General features: G+C 45.1%; 1 protein-coding gene across 1 annotated transcript in view; it reads left to right on the forward strand.

Annotated features, from left to right (window-relative positions):
- ADAMTS8 (ADAM metallopeptidase with thrombospondin type 1 motif, 8) overlaps positions 1-18,576 on the forward strand; it is a 24,653-nt gene extending 6,077 nt beyond the window's left edge. Inside the window, exons 2-9 of the mRNA XM_006873068.1 lie at positions 3,002-3,241; positions 4,561-4,696; positions 5,680-5,847; positions 7,453-7,754; positions 10,423-10,606; positions 15,054-15,226; positions 15,346-15,521; positions 18,006-18,576. Of these exons, the coding sequence (XP_006873130.1) occupies positions 3,002-3,241; positions 4,561-4,696; positions 5,680-5,847; positions 7,453-7,754; positions 10,423-10,606; positions 15,054-15,226; positions 15,346-15,521; positions 18,006-18,576 (1,950 nt within the window). The remainder of the gene's footprint in view (positions 1-3,001; positions 3,242-4,560; positions 4,697-5,679; positions 5,848-7,452; positions 7,755-10,422; positions 10,607-15,053; positions 15,227-15,345; positions 15,522-18,005) is intronic.
- The last annotated feature ends 1,561 nt before the right edge of the window (positions 18,577-20,137 follow it).

A 20,137-nucleotide genomic window follows, 5' to 3' on the forward strand; every position in this document is an offset into this window, starting at 1 on the left:
AAGTCAATTCCAACTCCACGTGTGTCACAGTAAAACTGTGCTCTGTAAGATTTTCATGGTTGCAAAGTGACAGCATCAATGGGCTCAAGTGTGGCAACAGTAGTGAGGTTGATCCAGGATCAGGCAGTGTTTTGTTCTGCTGTGCATAAGGTTGCTATGAGTCGGTACCAACGCAATGGCACCTAACAACAACAACCTTTGGGAAGTAGATCACCAACCCTTTCTCGGAGGTGCCACTGGGTGGACTAAACCTTCCAACTTTTCACCTAGCAGCTGAGCGCTTAACCATTTGTACTACCCAAGGACTCCTTTAGCAACAAGAAACATGTCCTCAGTTCCAACCTACTGCTTTGAAGCAAAATGGTCCTCAAGCCAGCTCAGCCTGACAGTTCTGCAGTCTTTGGAGAAGACCATTATAAGAACCCCCTAAACCACAAGAGAGGAACTTACCTGGAAATTTGAGTGTCTTAAGATTTCTAGTGTTGGAAAGCTCCTCTTAGCACCTTACCTATCCATGTAGAAATTTTGCTCATTTGGCTTGAGTTGTCATTGAGAACAGAGCACATGCATTATCTTTTGCTCAGCTGTGTTGCTTGAGAGACACCCTTGAAGCACTTCCAAGCCGCTAACATCAGTGCCTCATACCTATGCTAAGCTTTCTAAGACATTACCCAGTTATTCGATTGTGAAACTGAGTTTCAAAAAGGAGAAATCTTGTGAGGACAGTTGCAGGTTGTCTCAGAAGAAATTTCAGGAAACTTTCTGCTCTTGGAAGCAGTGAGGACCTGCCCAGAAATTGGTTTCAGTCAGCTACCATTCCTAAGCCCTCACCCCCTGTTGCATAATGATCTGATTGCTTTTTTCCCTCAGGAATCCAACTCCAAGAGCAAATGCCAAGTTTCAGCTTTGCTGATGAGATGTTTACATCAGCCTGAACATAATTGGAGTGCTTGACACGCTAAGTAAACTGCCAGCCTGTTTGTTGTTGTTGTTGTTGCTGTCGAGTCGATGCTGACCCACAGTGACCCTGCATTGAGTCCGAGGACTTTATAAAAAAATGTTTGAACCATTTACCTTGAAGTTCAAACTGACCTTGTGGTCCAAGTGTTCATCCTACAGTGCCACACCAGGACTCCACCTATCTTCTCCCTGCAAGGTGAACAGACAGATCATATTCACAAATAATGAGATTTGTCTGAAATGCCTACACATGGCCTTACCCAATAGAATGTCCCTATCTAGTTGTCTCCTCCTTTCTCCTTCTTCCCTTCTCAGATTGTACTTTCAGATCACAGGAGACAAAGGACAAGAGAAGGTGGTATTCTAAGGACAGAGAGATAGGACGGGCAAGTGGCAGCTTGGTTGGCCCCACTCCTGGTGGAAGACACTAGCTGGCTCTGCCCCTTTGCCTCCTCTTCTGCACAATAATCCTAAGGGGCCCAATTCAAGAGATCCCTGAGGCAAGAGAGTGAGCTCCAATCTGGCCACCTCTCAAAACCATAGACACAGGAGCAGTTGGCAACCATAGAGCCACACACCAAGGCCAAGCAGTGATCTAGGCTCCCTCAACAGGAGCGTCTAGATGGACAGAAAGCATGTAAGAGCCTCAACACCTGTGTCTAATCACAAAAAGTAAATAAATAATTGCTCTCAAGTCAGTTCTGACTCATGGTAATCCCATGTGTATCAGAGTAGAATTATACTACATAGTGTTTTGAATGGCTGGTTTTTACTAAGGCTTTCTTCTGTGTACCTCTGGGTGGGTTCGAACCTACAACCCTTATGATAGTAGCTGAGCACTTAGCTGTCTGTGCCACCCAGATACTCTGTCAGTTTTTCCAAGCCACAGGGGAAAAAGACAAAACAGTCAGGGCTATTGAGGCAGAAGCAAGGAGGCCAACTACTGGGAATAGCATGGATTTTCGAAGCAGACATCCTTGCTCTATAGCCCATGTGAATCTCCACTTCCTGATTTGTAACATGGGGACCAACTACAGCACTGGCTTCACACAGTGACCGTGAGTGATGTCTGCAGACTAACTGGTACAGGGCAGCTTTGATAGCTGCTCCCCCATCCTGAAGAGTAGCGATTACCCCAACAGACATCAGGAAAATGCTCAGCTAGATTCTAAGAGAAAAACGTCTACTAACCTTGAGTCTCAGATCATTGGTTCTGGGCTGAGGCTGAAGAGGGGCTGGGGCCTGTTTCCAGGGAGACAATTGGTGTCAAGGTTAAGACATCAAAAGCAGTGCAGTCCAACAGAATCTGCTGTGCTGATGGAAATGTTCTCTCTTCACAGTCCATTATGGTAGGCACCAGCCATGTTTGGCCATTGATACATTTGACATGTGGCTTGTGTGACTGAGGAACTCATTTTCATTTTATTTCAGTTGAGTTAATTTGGACTTTACAAGCTTCCTGTGACTGGTGACTATAGTATGAGACAGTGTGGGTCTAGATGTTGAATACACAAACTTTGGATCCTAGTGGTCTGGGTTCAAATTCTGGCTCTTTATTTACTTACTTCATGATCTTAGACCCATTGCCTTGGTTTTCTCATATGTAAAATGAAGGAAAATAATGCCAAAGTATAAGGAACCCTGGTAGCACAGTGAGTTACACATTGGACTACTAACTACAAGGTCAGTGGTTCAAATCCACCAGACATCCTTTGAAAGAATGATGAGAATTTCTGCTCCTGTAAAGATTTACAGTCAATGCCAAAATATAGAGGTTTGGGTGAGACTGTTGTTAAGTGCCGCTGAGTCAGTTCTGACTCACAGCAATCCTGTATAGGGTTTCCGGGAAGCGGCTGGTAGGTCTGAACCACCGACCATGCAGACCCCAGTACTTACCCTACACCATTGCCACACCATATGTTACATATAAAATGCTCAGCATGGTACTTAGCACACATGCAGTTGTTGTCCCCTAACAAGAAAAGGGCAGGCAAGGACTGTTGAGCTCACCTTTCTCTTGCCTGTCCCTCCTCCATGACAGAACCACATCCTGACGCTGATGTCTGTGGCAGCCCGAATCTACAAGCACCCCAGTATCAGGAATGCCATCAACCTGATGGTGGTGAAAGTGCTGATAGTGGAAGATGAAAAGTGGGGTCCAGAAGTGTCCGACAACGGGGGGCTTACCCTGCGCAACTTCTGCAGCTGGCAACGGCATTTTAACAAGCCCAGCGACCGTCACCCAGAGCACTACGACACAGCCATCCTGCTTACCAGACAGGTCTGTGGATTGGAAACCCAGGGGAGGAAGAGAGATGGGTGGGTGGATCAAAGGAAGGACCACTGGGCCTGCCCTGACATGGGAAATGTCTGCCTGCTGGCCCCAGCTGGACACCAGAAGCCTCGAGAGAGAGGAATGAAGAGGAGGAGGTCATGAGGACAGGAATCAGAGTGTGAGGTATTTGCAAGGGAAGGAGAAGAATCTCTTAGGGCTCTTTCCCAAAAGTTTGTGACCAGCTGTCTGCTGAGGTCATAACAAGAGGAAATGGGCTTAAACTGCCAAGTGGGAGGTTTGGAGTTGGAATTAAGCAAAGCATTCCATATTCAGTGGTTGCTAAACACAGGGGCAGACAAGCAAGGGGCTCTCCTTAAAACAGCGGCTTAATCTACCTGAGCTGAGTTAAATGGACAGCTTCCTAACAGCAAAACAGTACAGTAATACATGTCAAGCCCTATTCACATCTCCAAGCATCTCCACAGCCCCATGAGGTAGGTACTGTGGTTATCCCCACTTTATAATGGGGGAAACAGACACAGAAAGGCCTCGCAGTTAAGTGGCAGTGCCCTCGTTCATGTCCAGGCTGGCTTGCCGAAAGTCTGTGTTTCCTCAGCCACATGTCATCCTGTCTCTGAGAACAACCTTTTGAAGCTCTTCAAGTCCTAGGACGTGGCCAGCAGAGAGAAACAAGAAAGTCCTTGAGTGGCCTTTGTGAAGAATTTGTTTTGACTTAATTTTAAAATTCACTTCAGCGCATGAGCAAAAACAGGAAGATTGTCTGTTCTGTTGTTGTTGTTGTTAAAGGCTGTCGGGTTTGTTCTGACTTATAGTGATCCCGTAGAGGGTTTCTGAGGAGCACTTGGTGTGTTTGAACTGCCAACCTTGTGGCGTTCAGTCCAGCACTGATCCTACAACACCACACCAGGAGTCCTTTCTGTTCTGTGGTACTCCGAAATCATCGTTGTGTCTTTGGTGGTTTCTTTTTGAGTTTTAGCAACAGTGAGTTTCACAGGTCACTCTCCAAGCCAGAAAGGCAGGGAGATGGATGAGTGGACTTGACCAAAGACCGCAATTCTGAAACAGACGTGTCCATAATTGTGGGTCACTAGGTTGAATACCCAAATAGGTTGAGTCTTACCATTGCTTCTTCTGCCTTCCAAAAACAATGTAATCACATGTGCCACCCAGGCTAATATATTACAGGTTGTTCAAATATGAAATCCCATGTTTATGGGCACCAGCTTCTCCCCTCCTTCCCCAATGGCTACTGCCTGCTCACAGGTACTCTCATGTTCTCAACTCCCTCTCTTTCCACCAAGCAGAACTTCTGTGGGAAGGAAGGCATGTGTGACACCCTGGGTGTGGCTGATATTGGCACAATCTGTGACCCCAACAAGAGCTGCTCTGTGATCGAGGACGAGGGACTCCAGGCAGCCTACACGCTGGCCCACGAGCTAGGTAAGACTGGCCAGGCCAAAGCCTCTTTAACATGTTAGAGGCAACTGCCTCTTCCAATTGCAAGTTACCTAGGTTCTAGCAAACATGCAGCCCACATCTTAGCCTTTATCCCTCATCATTATAAGAGAGTGTCTGTCTGCATATAGATCCTGAGCTTGGTGTTGTACAGATGTAACTTAACTTCTACTCTGAGCTCACAACCAAAATATTAAAATGTCCTGGACCTCCTAAAAGGAGGCAAAATATGAAACAAATGCTTGAGGAAAGTTGCACTGCCGGATACAAGCTAAGCAGTGAGGGGTTCTTAGAGGATCAGTGCAAGACAAGTGCCATGTAAAAGAACAAATACTAGACGAATGTGAAAATAAGGGGATGTCAGTGTGCCTCAGTAATCAAAGAAACAGTTCTGGAAGAGAAAGACTTGAAAGAAAAAGCTAAGGGAGTGAAAGCACCGCATTCTGTGAAGCCTTGGTATCTGTTTGGCACTTCAGTGTCAGCAGAAGCTAGCTCTCTCCTGGAGTCCCTACATAGTGCAAATTGGTTAACACACTAATGGAAAGATTGGCAGTTCAGGTTCACCGTGAGATAGATGCCTAGGCAAAAAAGCCTGGTGATCTACATTCAAAAAAAAAGGTGGTTGTTGTTAAGTGTCATTGAGTTGATTCCGACTCACAGCGACCCTGTATACAGTTTCCAAGGAGCAGCTGGTGGGTTTGAACTACTGACCTTGTGGTTTGCAGTCCAGCGCTGATCCTAGTGCCACACCAGCTTCAAAACAAAGGAAACCACTGAAAATCCTATGGAGCACAGCTCTCTACTCTGACCCATGGAGAGTCTCCCTGAGTTGGGATCAACTCATTAACAGCTGATTTAATTTATTGATTTGGCTCTCTTTGACTACAACTGAGCCCTGGGGCATAAGGTATGCATGGTGGGGCATGCTATAAAGGAGCAAAGGAGAGCCTGGTCTTTCTCCTCCCTAGGCCATGTTCTCAGCATGCCCCATGATGACTCCAAACCCTGTGAGCGGCTCTTCGGACCCATGGACAAGCACCACATGATGGCTCCACTCTTCGTGCACCTCAACAAGACACTTCCTTGGTCTCCCTGCAGTGCCATGTACATCACAGAGTTCCTGGACAACGGTCATGGTAGATAGCACCCAGGGCACCGCCTCCCCACCCCCCCCCCCACCCCCCGCCAGCTACTGAGCCCAGGCCCTGGTTGGCACCTCTGCTGACTCCAGGAAATACTTCCAAAGTGCCTATCACAAGTGCCTTAGACACTTAAGGTTAGATGAGAATTCAGAGATAGTTTCCTGTCCCAGCCTCCATGCTGTGACATTTTAGCCATCCCCCCAGATCTTGCTTCCTCTTCCCCATTTTCCAGCAGCTTGATCCAAACTATCTAAAAAGCTGTTAGTTAAAAAGCTGGGTGGAACCAGTCTGAGAAGGTTGTCTGTAGGAGGTGGGTTTGAACAGACCTTGAAGGAATGGAAGAATGTTTGCAATACAGAGGAGAGAAGAAAACATCCCAGGTTGGAGTGATAAATCAGGTGATAACTCAAAAGTGGCCAAATGTCCATGAACAATTATGTGACAGCAAAGAGCAGGTGGGGCTAGGAAGGTGATTTGCCTGCATAAGCCAGTTCTTATCTTCCCATTGAAGGAGACAGGCACACATATGCAAAGGTTTGAAATTATCTATCTAGTCTTCAAGGTCTTGTTGTGTTATCGAGTCAGTTCCAACTCATAGCGACCCTGTATAGGGTTTCTGAGGAGTGGCTGATGGGTTTGAACCTGCCAACCTTGTAGTTAGCAGTCCAGTGCTTATCCTATAGCACTACACCAGGACACCTATACTTTGGCTCTATTTGGCATGGCAGGATTTGTAAAGAGCAGATTTACAGCCTGGACTGCTAACCATAGTTCGGCAGTTCAAACCTACCACCCACTCCTTGTAAACTCTATACAGAGTCACTATGAGTCAGAACTGACTTAACAGCACTTAACAACATAAACAACAATAAGTTAATAGAGGAGCACTGGTGGTATAGTGGGTTAAGCATTAGGCTGCTAACCACAAGGTCAGCAGTTGAAATCACCAGCTGCTCTGAGGGAGAAACATGAGGCTGTCTGCTTCCATAAAGATTTATGGCCTCAGAAACCCAGCGGAGCAGTTCTCCTCTGTCTCATAGAGTTGCTATGAGTTCCAGTCAACTCAATGGTAGTGGGCTTGGCTTTGGACATTCAATTAATACGGAGTCCCTGGATGGTGCAAGCAGTAAAAGTGCTTAACTGCTACTGTTGAGGGTTCAAAGCCATTAAGAGGCACCTCAAGTGACGATCAGCTTGTGAAAGCCTTAGAAACTCTGTGGAATAGTTCTACCCGGCATACATGGGGTTGCTTTGAGTTGGAATTGACTTGATGGTAACAGGTTTGGTTTGGGATTTTTAGACTAATATTACTGCTTCCTCTTGGTGCATACTGAATGGCCAGAGGGAAATGCACCCTACATGTACTGCATGAAAGAAGAAAATCAATCATAAAAATAAATTGCTACTGAAAATTTTAAATTTGGATAAGCTATGTGTACATGATTGAGTGAGGACAGTGTTTAGATTGAGATCAATGGTACTGTGATGTCTAAGCCTTCCTTCCATCCTATCGTTAGGAATTCCAGTGTGATGTGAGAGACTCCAGAGAGAGGCAGATCCTGCACCTAATTCTCATCCTCTGCTTCCTCCACCTCTCAGGAGACTGCCTTCTGGATGCCCCCACCTCAGCACTGCCCCTCCCAACAGACCTACCGGGCCACAGGACTCTCTATACACTAGACCAACAGTGCAAGCAGATCTTTGGGCCTGACTTCCGCCACTGCCCCAACACCTCTGTACAGGACATCTGTGCCCAGCTCTGGTGCCATGTTGAGGGCACTGAACCCCTGTGCCACACCAAGAATGGCAGTCTGCCCTGGGTGGATGGGACGCCTTGTGGTCCCGCACACCGCTGCTGGGAAGGCAGCTGTCTGCCAAAGGAAGAAGTAGAGAGGACCGAGGTGAGTGACAAATGGGAGGGAGGATGCTTTCAAAGAGGAAACACTTGGGAGTGGGAAACTAGATTTTGGGCCATGCTGCAAGGTATAACTCTGTCATCGTATCACAAAGCTTATTTGTCCAAAAGATTTGAGTCTATACCCACAATGGAAATAATAGTCCTATGATTCTCCCAGACATTTTGGGAACCCCGTAGAAAATGCTGGGGAGTTGACTTCAATGAATAGAAATCTGTGGCACAAAGACTTAATAAGTGGAAGTCACTATTAACTCTATTATTGATAAAAGAGAGACATAAGAACTGAGTGAAAAGTATTCATATCCTATCCATGTGGGAGCTGAGTTCCTAAGGAGAGATGGGGGAGGTGGGGTAAGAGTAATGCTGAGGATTCTATACTCTAGAGGAGGGGAGAAGGAATGAGGCTTGCCTCTGACCAGGTAAAGAAACTTGGCCCAGTACAGAGTCAACTTGCTAGAAAAGTCAGTGAGGGGGTTTTAAATGATTTGCTTGATTTGCTTCTCTGCCCTACTCCTAATACTCAAGGTTTGAAGCTGATCAAACTTCTCTCCCCACATCATGGAATCATCACAATGAAATAGTATCTAGCTTCCCAGGCTGGTTCCAACCCAGCATGAATCTCCAGAGTACGCTGGCACTCCAGAGGTCTGGCCTCAGTAAGACATCTCTGAACTGAGCCCCAGGAGTCTATAGGTGCAAAGTAAACTACACTCATCTTCTAAACCTGAGCTGGGGCAGGTTCATCCCCAGTCCCCTCCCACCCTTCCTCCCTATCAAACATTAGGTGCCTACCCACTTCTCACCCAACAGCCTCAGCAGGAAAGCTAGGCCACATACAGGGAGAGGCTGGTGTGGAATAATGCTTGTGATACATTTTAAAGAAAAGAAGACAGATTAGTCACAAGTATTGCTACTAGGGTTCTGATTCACACATGCATGGGATAATTCCAAACAAAACTTATTTAAACATGTCACTGCAGTCAGTGAATGTCTGTAGGTAAGTTCTCTCAGTAATACACTTGTCTTATTTGAGTGCATTCAAAAAAGGGTTCCATCAAAATATGGGCTTCCAAGGGGATCTGTTGGGCCAATTAAATTCAAGGCAGAGAGGTCAGTTCAGAAAATTACGGTGACTGGTTTTTGAACTTCCAAAGGAGTCATCTTAATAGATTTTCTCAAAGGACACAGGACAATCATGGAGGCTTAGAAAGAACTTTTTAAAAAATTGAATACTTCATTGGTAAAAAAAAGGGAAGGAAAGTTGCACCTGAATTTTCTTCCCATCATCACAGTGCACTTGCTCAGCTCTCAAGGGAAGCAAGCGCTGTCCTATGAGAATTTCATTCGGAAATCTTACCCCAGCCACCCTACAGCCCCGATCTTACTCCTTCCACCTTCTTTTTGTTCCCAAAACTCAAAGAACATTTCAAAGGACATAGTTTGAGTCTCTTGTGGATGCCAAAACTGCCATTTTGACGTGGTGTAAATTGAAGAGTGCAGAATTCATCAGGAAAGAGTTACAGAGATGAAAATACTGCCTTCAGAAATGTATAGACCTAAATGGAGGCTATGTCAAGAAACAGTGACTTCACATTTTTACATTTTTGTGTAATGAACATGTCTATGATTTTTGTAGCAATACCTCTGACTATCTTTCTTAACAAAGTATCTTTACGATTATTTATAGAAAAAGTATAAAAGGATAGTGGCAAAAATTATGTCAATCGTTGTTGGTGGTGGTCTTTTTAAGTGTTACTTTGCTTTTTATAGTTTTCTATGTTCTACCATTTTTATGAGTCTTATTTGCAACTGTTTTATTGTGGTAATAAATATATGTGTATATATACACACACATATATATATAACACAAAAGATTGACCAATTCAACATTTGTATTACGTACAGTTCAGTGATTATGTTTAGAATTCAACTGATTACATTCACCATGTTGGGAAGTATTCCTTTTATAATTTTTAACAATTCATTTTTACCTTGAAAAATGTATAAATCTACCAAGGGCAGAGCTTTGTTATAATTGGAAGCAATTCTATTTATTTCCCCCGCATCATCCAACCTCAAGACCTGGTAGCTGGTAGACTAATGGAAAACCTCCCAGTGATTACGCCTTTAGACCAGGGTTTATGAACAGCACTCTTGACAGTTTGGTCTGGGAAAGTCTTATTGTGTGGGATTACTCTGTGTATTGTAGGTTGTTCAACAGTATCTATGTCTCCTACCTCCTAGATGCCAGTAGTAAACCCCCTCCCCAGTTTTAATAACCAAAATGTCTCCAGACATGACCACATATCCCCAGGGGGACAAAGCAGCCCTGACTGAAGGCCATTCCATTAAACCCAATCTTACTCCTATAAAAGACGTCCATTCATCCATTCATTCAACCAATATCATACTGAGCACCGTAATAAGAACAGAGTCAGCAGTGAGCAAATCTTGCACACTGTCAGTGTCACAAAGCCTAGGGCCAAGGAGACCCCCCAAGTCATTGAACAAATGATTGTGAATTGTCTGGACTTCATGCGTCAAGATGAGAGTAACTAGGTGAAGAATTCAGGACAGTGGCCACTGACTGTACAGAGACGCAACACTGCCTCACCTCTGCTCCAGACTCAGTGTGGTATTGTGTGTTGCAGGCTGTGGTGGATGGAGCCTGGGCCCCGTGGGGACCCTGGGGAGAGTGTTCCCGCACCTGCGGAGGAGGAGTTCGGTTTTCATACCGTGAGTGCAAGGACCCTGAGCCTCAGAATGGAGGAAGATACTGTCTGGGTCGAAGAGCTAGGTACCAGTCATGCCACACAGAGGAATGCCCACCTGATGGTAATAACCACTATGGCAAAACCTGGCAAAGGAGTCACAGTTATTATTGGGACAAACCCCCAGAGGAGGAATAGGGTGGGTCCCCTGAGGTGCAGGATTTTTCCTGCAATCCATACATAAGGGCTGCCCCTTTCCTTGGTGCCATTTAAGAGCCCTGGGCAGCTTTCATTGTACGGGAGAGTCTGATAACAACAAGGGGAGAAAGTACCCTTGTCTTACAAATGTGGAGGTAGAGGACCCCACTCCCTAAGTTAGTCCAGAGAGGATTTTGCAGTGGAACTAGTGTCTAGGATAATAATTTTCCTGGAGGCATCTGAATCTTCATCTGTGTGTAGAATGGAAGCGTTTTCCAAAGCAAGTTCAGAGCCAAACCTCCAACGATGTTCCAGCCAACATGTAGCCCAGAGCGGTGGGAAGATTTCTGAATCTGATTCCTGTGCACATTCCTTCTGAAAAGAGTTGCCCATTTTCCCATGGGGCCATGGCAACTGCCGTACTGAACCTTCCTAGGAGGCAACCCTACTTCTACTTCCCCATGGAATATTCTAACCCAAGTACCTGCTAGAAAGTATATGCTTTAACATTATCAGAATAGCTCATGAGAGGGATGTGTTAGACATTTTTTCCTCACCATCCCTTCCAGCTCCCCTTTGTGCAGCTCCAGGAAATATTGGCAGGCATGAAAAGACAAGCAGAGTTTTAAGAAAGATTCATTCAAGTGTAGAGACAAACTAGCATTGGGTTGGTGTTTAACATAGGAATCTGTAGGTTTTGCAATTTTGCAAGATGGAAAGGATCAACAGTGGTATGTGGCTCTAGCAACTTTGTTCTGGAATTGTGAGAGTTTGCCTGGAATCCAGGGTGAAGTGTGCCTCTAAACAAGATGGGGTTGGTAGGAATAAATACAAAGGTCAAGATTTTTGCTGCTGTTGTGAGTGCTGTCAAGTTGGTTCCAACTCATAGTGACCCTGTATAGTATTTCCAAGGTTTTAAATCTCCACAGGAGCAGAAAGCCTTATCTTTTGCCCACAGAGTGGTTGATGGACTCAAACCACAGACCTTGTGGGTCAAAGTCCAATGCTTATCATATGGAGCCACCGTGCTCCCAGGTAGAAGATAGGCTTGGACAATAGTGACATCATGATTTCATATGCATCAGGATCAGCCATTTCAATCAACAAGTATTTTAGTACCTAGACCTGTGGTGGTGTGCTGTAGGATAAGCACGGGACCACAAGGTTGGTTTGAACAAAGTCCACATCTCAAACTCATCAGTCATTCCTGGGAAACCTTATACTGGGTCGCTATGAGTCAGAACCGACTTGACGGCACTTAACAGTAATAACAGCACACCTGTGGTGGTGGTGGTAGTGGTGGACTGTGGAGTCAGTTCTGACTCATAGAGACCCTGTGTAGGGTTTCCAAGGCTGGAAATGTTTACGGGAGCAGAAAACCTCATCTTTCTCCCACAGGATGGCTTGTAGTTTTGAACTGCTGACCTTAAGGTTAGCAGTCTGACTCGTAACCCCTATGCTTCCAGAGCTCCATTGTGGCAGATAGTATAAATGACATACAAGTTGTACAAAGCATGGACTCTATGTGCAAGGAGCTTGCAACTAGAGACACAGCCCCTTTACACAGCAATTAAGGCGTAACCATGTGGCACCAAAAATCCCCAAACCCACTGCTATTGAGTTGATTCTGACTTATCGTGACCCTATAGCATAGAGTTGAACTGCTCCATGGGATTTCCAAGGCTGTTATCTCCTGGTGTAGGATAAACACTGGACTGCTAACTACAAGGTTGTTGTTTCTTGGAAACTGTACACAGGATTGCTTGAGCTAGAACCAACTCTATGGCACTTAACAACAACACTCTTTACAGAAGCCAACTGCCCTATCTTTTTCCTGTGGAGTGGCTGATGATTTCAAGCCAATTACCTTTTACTTACTAGCCAAGTACTTTAACCAATGTGTCACCAGAATTCCTTAACTAAGTGGCACAGATCCTAGATTTATAAAGCATTCAGAGAAAGGCAAAGTCCAGCATGGTCCAAAGCTTCCGGGGGAATTAGAACTATGCAAGATCTAGGAGGATTGTGAGGGTGGTATGAGGTAATCATGGATGGAGAGAAAGGTTTGAGAAGGGTGATTAGTTCAGAGTCCCTGGATGGTGCAGTTGCCTTGCTCACTGCTAACCAAAAGTCTGGCAGTTTGAGTCTGCTCAGAGGCATCTCAGAAGAAAGGCCTGTTCATCTATTTCTGAAAAATCAGCCATTGAAAACCCTATAGAGCACATTTCTACTCAGACACACATGAAGTTGCCAGTCAGAGTCAGCTCAATGGCAACTCTTTTGTTTTGTTGTAATTGGTTCAAGTACTATATAGTACAATGTAGCAGCACTTCAAGACTGAACAAAAAAAGGTTCTTGAATACTAGAAATAGCCTTTGGAAGTTCTCAGTCCTGGGTGCCCGTCAGGTTTTTCAAGCCCGGAGCACTTCTCAGCTGTCCTAAATCAGAATCTTCTTCCATCTGTGCTTTGAAAACCCTCCACAGGTCATTCAGAGGCACAGTTGGAGGTGAAAACCTCTGCAGTCAGAGCATGTTTAATTACAAGACTGTGAACAAATACCAAGTCTTGTTTCAGACAGATTGGTCTGAAAGAAGCTTGTGGCAAGATTGCAGAGGAGGGAGGCTGCATTTAGGAGGCTGGGCACTAATTCCTGTGTGAAGTCATCAGTCCTGGGTTTGTAAGAGTGCACTCAGACAGCGAGAGTGGGATGTAGACATTTTAAATTATTAAATTGCCCTCTATGAACTTCTGGTGTGACGCTGGTGGATCAACACTGGACTGCAAACTACAAGGTTGGGAGTTCAAACCCACCATTTGCTCCTTGGAAACCTTATATAGGGTGGCTATGTGTTATAAGTGACTCAATAGCACTTAACAAAAAAAAATATGTAGGACTTAATGACAGATTGGAAATCATGGGTTGATGTTGTTAGGTGCCACGGAGTTGATTGTGACTCCTAGTGACACCCTATGACAGCAGAACAGCCCCATATGGTTTTCTTGACTGAATCATTACAGAAGAATTGATGCTTTTGAGTTATGCTGTTGGAGGAGAATATTGAAAGTGCCATGGGCTGCCAAAAGAACCAATAGATCCATGTTGGAAGAAGTGCAGCCAGAGTGCTCCTTGGAGGCCAGGATGGCCAAACTTCGTCTCTCATACTTTGGACATATTGTCAACAGGGACCAGTTGCTGGTGAAAGGTAACATGTTTGGTAAGGTGGAGGATCAGAGAAAAAGAGGAAGACCCCCAGCGAGATGGATTGGCAAAGTGGCAGCAACAATAGTGAGGTTGGCCCAGGATCGGGCAGTGTTTCGTTCTGTTATGCATAGGGTCACTATGAGTCGGTATCGACTCTATGGCACCTATCAACAACAACAGTCATTACAGAGGTAGATTGCTAGGTCTTTCTCCCACAGAGCCACTGGCTATGCCCAAACCACCAACCTTTTGTTTCAGAGTCAAGCATATAACCACCTAGTTTGTGCCACCAAGAGATGTTTAAATATTCCAGAAGATGCCAGGGATACCAGGGTAGTACCCTCTAGTGAAAATCAAACCAGTTAATGGAGGAACCATATGGTTTGGGTCTTGCTAAATTGGAGGTATTAATAGTACATACAAATGGGATTTCCCTACTTAAAAAAAAGTTGCCGTCTAGTCAACTCCAATTCATAATGACCCTATGTGTGTCAGAGTAGAACTGTGTTCCATGGAATTTTCAGTGGCTGGTTTTTTTTCCTTTTTCTCTTTTTTTTTAAAGTAGATCACCAAGGTCTTTTGAAACACTCTTAAGTGAATTCAAACCTCCAACCTTTCCGTTAGCAGCAAGTATGTCAACTATTAACACCAGTCAGGGGTTCCAATTCTTCCATAAATGCCCAGAGTTACATGAAGCAGGGTATAGGGACAAGATTGAGTTAAAAGTGAAGATTTGAGAATCTTTGGCCATATGTTCAATGTCACAAAGGAAGTCAAGATAGAGGATAATTAGCAATAGGCCAAAAATACAGTTCCATGCATTATCTGTGCCTTCCAACATACTGAATTGCTCCTTATCCCTACACAACTTTATTTATCTGTAGAATGGAGTTAATGGCTTTTCAAAAAATTCTAAAAAGCTCCACACTGAAGCTGGATGTCTCCTTCCTTTTCTTGCCCTTTTGAGTTACACATGGATCTAGGTCAGGGTATGTCCAGAGAAACTGGGTCCAGATGACTCTGGACTTATATTCTTGGATTGGGTCCCAAACCAAGAGGAAGAAATGTACTGTGAGTCCAGGCACTTCCCTACCTAGATCCTCCCTGCTTTTCGGTACACTACCCCTGCATCAGAATAGTTACCTCTCTCTTATCTCTGACTCTTCTTAGGGAAAAGCTTCAGGGAGCAGCAGTGTGAGAAGTACAATGCCTACAATTACACTGACATGGATGGGAACTTCCTGCAGTGGGTCCCCAAGTATGCGGGGGTGTCACCCCGGGACCGTTGCAAGCTGTTCTGCCGAGCCCGAGGGAGAAGCGAGTTCAAAGTGTTTGAGGCCAAAGTAAGACTGCTTCTGGGACTCAGATCCAGAGGAGGGGAGGAAGGTCATCTGTCTTGAGCCACTTCATGGCAGCTCTGCCCTCACCAGTGTCCACTCTGATCTTTCTTACCCCACTCTAGGTGATCGACGGCACCCTCTGTGGGCCAGAGACACTGGCCATCTGTGTCCGTGGCCAATGTGTCAAAGCTGGCTGTGACCACGTGGTGGACTCACCCAGGAAGCTGGACAAGTGCGGGGTGTGTGGAGGCAAAGGCAACTCATGCAGGAAGATCACTGGTTCACTCAACCCCTCCAAGTGAGTTCCCCCAGTAGTTCCATTCTTAGGTTGAAAGTCATAATGGATATGAACACTTGCTGTAGAATCAGTTAGGGCTAAGTTTAAATTGTGGCTGCCACTTACTAGCTATGAAATGTAAAGAACTTCAGTTTCTTTACAACATACCAGAAGTAATCTCGACTTCAGAGTCATTGTAAGGTTTTCATGATATGCAATGTGTGCAGCACTTGGCATCGAACCCATGGAGAGGATTCATCACTGAGAGCCAGTATTTCCATTAAGTGCTGAAGGCCACATGGGTAGGGATGTATTGCCTCTGAATCAGGTGGTAATAAGCTGCTTTGAGTATCCTGGCCATTTTGTACAGAAAGCAGCTTTTCCAAGCCTATTTTGGTAAGGATATCTCACTCAAGATCTGTGGTGGATCTTCAGAAAAAGGGGTACAGTGAATGGACTTCAGGGCTTTGATGAATCTCAGAACTCCAGATGCTTTTCTCACACCATCCTTCCCCATGTTCATACAGCCCCTTGTATGTTCCAAAGTGCTTTCACTTCCTAAGATAATTCTATGAGGTGGGCAAGGTGAATACTATTGTTCTCATTTTATAAATGAAGAAACGAAGGCACAAAAAATTAAATGGATCTTCATTGATTGTATTGATAGTTAGTGAGAGAGCCAGAAGGAGAAACTAGGTTTCTTAACTCCTGGACCTTTTTATTTCCTTGCCATATGCAACTTCCTAAATCATAAGAGTTTAAGATTAGGTGTCTCATCGGGTAAACTTCCTGCCACTCTGGCATCTGGTACATATGTTTGTCCTTTTGGGGCTACATGAGCTTTTACTCCTCCTCCAACTCGTCCACCTATAGTCTTTCAGGGTTTTTGAAAAGTATTTACTTATTCATATTCTGCCTAGGGAACACTTGTCCCTACCCTGTTCCTTTCTCTTTTTCTGTTTCTCTCTCTCTCCTTTTCTTTTCCTTGTATCACTGGGTTCCTACATAAAACAAATCGGGAGTTAAAAGAGGAGAGAGGAGAAAAACCGAATCTGCCTACAGAAAACAAATTTAAACTCAAAGGAGAAAGGAGAAAAACAACTTGGACTCTCCAGACACTGGATCTTCTAGCCCGATTTCTAGTGGGCCTGTGGTTACGGCCTGTGGTTACTTTCACAGCTACCCTGGATAAGCAGCTAGCCCCAGCCGGGAGTAAGGCATAAAGAGAAAGAACCAGTCCAACTGTTCTCCGCAATATTCTTCACTTTCTTCCTACCATATGTAACCCAGATACATTCCCACTAGAAGAAGAAAAACAAGGAACTAAAAAGTTTTCTCCACACCACATAAAGCCTTATGCCTTCAACATTTCCCAAGACAGCAGCCTATCGGTCCAGAAGCACACAGCTGATGGTATGCTGATTGTGCCCAGAAGGAGGTTTTCAGAAGCCAATTATTTCTCCCTAGTTCCTGCTCTGGAGTCCTGGTGTGGCACTGTGGGTTAATGCACCAGACTGCAAAGCTGTTTAACTGCAAAGTCGGTGGTTCAAGCTCACCAGTCACTATGGGTCGGAACCGACTCAACGGCACTTAACAGCAACAAGAAGTTCCTGCTCTAGGCCCATATTAACCAAATGGAAGCTATCTAGTACTAGGAACAGATTGACTCAAAGAGATGGGATGAGATTTCTATCCTATGAAGGTTCTATTCTGTTACCCACCTGTCAGTTGTTGCTATTATTAAGTGCTGTCAAGTCCATTCTGACATATAGCGGCTCTGTGTATAGTTCAGAGGAGCGACTGGTGGGTTTGAACCACATATCATATGGTTAGTAGTCCAGTGCTTATGCTACAGCACCACACCAGACTTGCAAATTACTATGATGCTGAGCAGGTATAAGCAGAGCTTCCAGACTAAGACAGACTGGAAAAAATTACTTCCAAAAGTCAACCAGTGAAAACCCTGTGGATCCCAATGGTCTAATCCAGCAGTCCCCATGGGTTGCCATGACGCAATTGCTGACTCAGCTGCAACTAACACCGGGGCTCAGGAAGGTGTTTGTGGAACTGATTTTTCCTCTAGTTTTCTCTCTAGTTAGTGATGGCTGAACAATGTTTTATACCAGTGTAAGAAATTGAATGGACTGCCGATCTCCTTTCAGTCAAGAGGTAGCAGGTCTAACATTACGGAAGCAGATCTTCAAGCCCTTCTGTGCTTTCCTCCTCTTGGACTATTGTCAAGACCCACATATCTAACTTCCTCACCCCAAACTGTTGAAATAGAGTAACCAGATAAAATAATAGCCCTTCAAAATAGCATTGTATAAAACATTCCTGTCTGCCTCAACAGTTAATTTAGTTAGAACTTTATGAGCAGTTGCATAATTATTTGCTAATTGTTTCTGTCCCAACCCCAACCATGAGCATGCTAACTCCCTGAGGTACCAGCATGACCCAGGCTGTGCAACCTCTGGTCCTAAAGGTGTCCTTCTGTTCCTTTCATAGTTATGGCTATAATGACATCGTCACCATCCCAGCTGGTGCCACCAACATTGACGTGAAACAACGGAGCCTCCCGGGGGTGCAGAATGATGGCAGCTACCTGGCGTTGAAGACCTCCGATGGGCAATACTTACTCAATGGAAATCTGGCAATCTCTGCCATGGAACAAGACATCTCAGTTAAGGGGACCATTCTAAAGTACAGTGGCTCCTTTGCCACCCTGGAGAGATTGCAGAGCTTCAGACCCCTGCCTGAACCTCTGACCGTCCAGCTCCTGACTGTTCCTGGTGAGGTCTTTCCCCCCAAAGTCAAGTATACCTTCTTTGTTCCTAATGACGTAAACTTCAGCATGCAGAGCACCAGGGAGAGAGCCACCACCAACATTATCCAGCCCCTGCTCAATGCACAGTGGGTCCTGGGGGAGTGGTCAGAGTGTTCCAGGACCTGTGGGGCTGGCTGGCAGCGGCGGACTGTGGAATGCTGGGACCCTACGGGCCAGGTCTCAGCTACTTGCAACAAGGCTCTGAAACCTGAGGATGCCAAGCCCTGTGGAAACCAACCATGCCCCCTGTGAATCTGGGGGTTGGAACCAGCTTGATAGTGGACTTGGAACACTGGGGTCCAGACAAGGAATACCACCATGGTGGTCCTACATATTGAAGTGGTATGGCCAGCGCAGGCCTCCCATTACCACGGCCCCTTGGATACTACATGAACTCAAAAGAGAAAGGAAGAGAGGGTATGGATGTGGCAGATCCTAGAGGGACTATCTAGTCAATTGGACCTTGTCTGGGTTCATGTAGAGGTCACAGGTTTAAAGGTAAAAAAGTACACTTATTGACCCAAACAGGAGACTCTGAGTCAGCCTGTTTGCAGAGGATGAGACAAGTTACATGGGAAAAAAAAAAATTGCTTTTCTATTTGGATTCCCCGGTAAATAATCTACCTCAGAGGGGAAAAAAATAGTAAAAAAGAAGTATGGGAGGAGAGCTCTCTGATGATATTCAGAGTGCACACCATAGCTATGCCCCCTTGGGCTGTCTTTTGAAAATGACGATGATTGTCTGCAGTATTAATCCACTTTCTAAGACAGGATTGCAGGGTTGTGGGGAACCAGACATTCTTAGGCATCCACCTGCAATGATGGATCCATTTCAAGTATTTATGCAAATGTGTCTCCGAACTAAAGTGTGATCTTGTGCTGATGGCATGCTCTGGTTTGCTTCATGATTTCTTGGTAAAGGGTAGGGGATGCAGAGCCCATAGATGAAGACTGTTCTAGGTCAGCTAACCTCAGACACACACATAATAAGGGAAGCTGGCATGTGTTCTAATAAGTCTGATGAGTTCAAATCATTTGGGCAAGTTTTCAGTTGCTTCATCTCACCAACATCTCGGTGTTCCACTAACCAGCAGCATCAGGAGCACCTGAAGAGCTTCTTAAAACACTAATTGCTGGGCCCCACCACAGAATTTCTGATTGAATGGGTGGGTCCTGATAGTTTGCATTTCTTACAATGACCTGGGTGACACCAATGCTGCTGGTTTGGGGACCACACTGGGAGTCCCACTGCTCTAGAGGAAACTGCCAAGTATGTAGTAGCATTGGTGGTCCTGGGAAACCTCTGTGCTTCTTCTCTTGAAAAGGAAAACTCTATTTCAATATGTAAGCCTTACCATCATCACTTTTAAATGCTGATCAGCCTTGTTTTATTTGAGCCTGAGCCATATGATTTGCATAGCATCTTGGGAGTCCCAATCCTGTATCAAAGTAACATCGTCCCAATGCCCTCATATCCTTTCCTTTCTCCATCCTAGCCCACACCAAATTTCCTCCCCATTGTGCAACCCTTACAGCCCAAGCAACTTTCAGCCATCCCAATCAGAACCCAGTTACACAGAATAGCATTCACCATCAACCGACTGAATCCAACATCCAGAATAGCAATCTAGTTTGAAAAAAAAAGGGAAAAGATTTAAATTTGCAGCTTCCCTTTTTTAATCGCCTTTGAGCCCTTTATCCTTTAGTTTTCTTTCAAAACCCCTTAAAATATATGGTGATATGAGCAGAGAAGACACTACAGGGAGCCCTGGTGAATTAGACAAAGGTCCCTCTGAGGGATCCTCTGGGTTAT

This window comes from Chrysochloris asiatica, unplaced genomic scaffold, assembly GCF_000296735.1.
Source record: "Chrysochloris asiatica unplaced genomic scaffold, ChrAsi1.0 scaffold00222, whole genome shotgun sequence".
NCBI lineage: Eukaryota > Metazoa > Chordata > Mammalia > Afrosoricida > Chrysochloridae > Chrysochloris > Chrysochloris asiatica.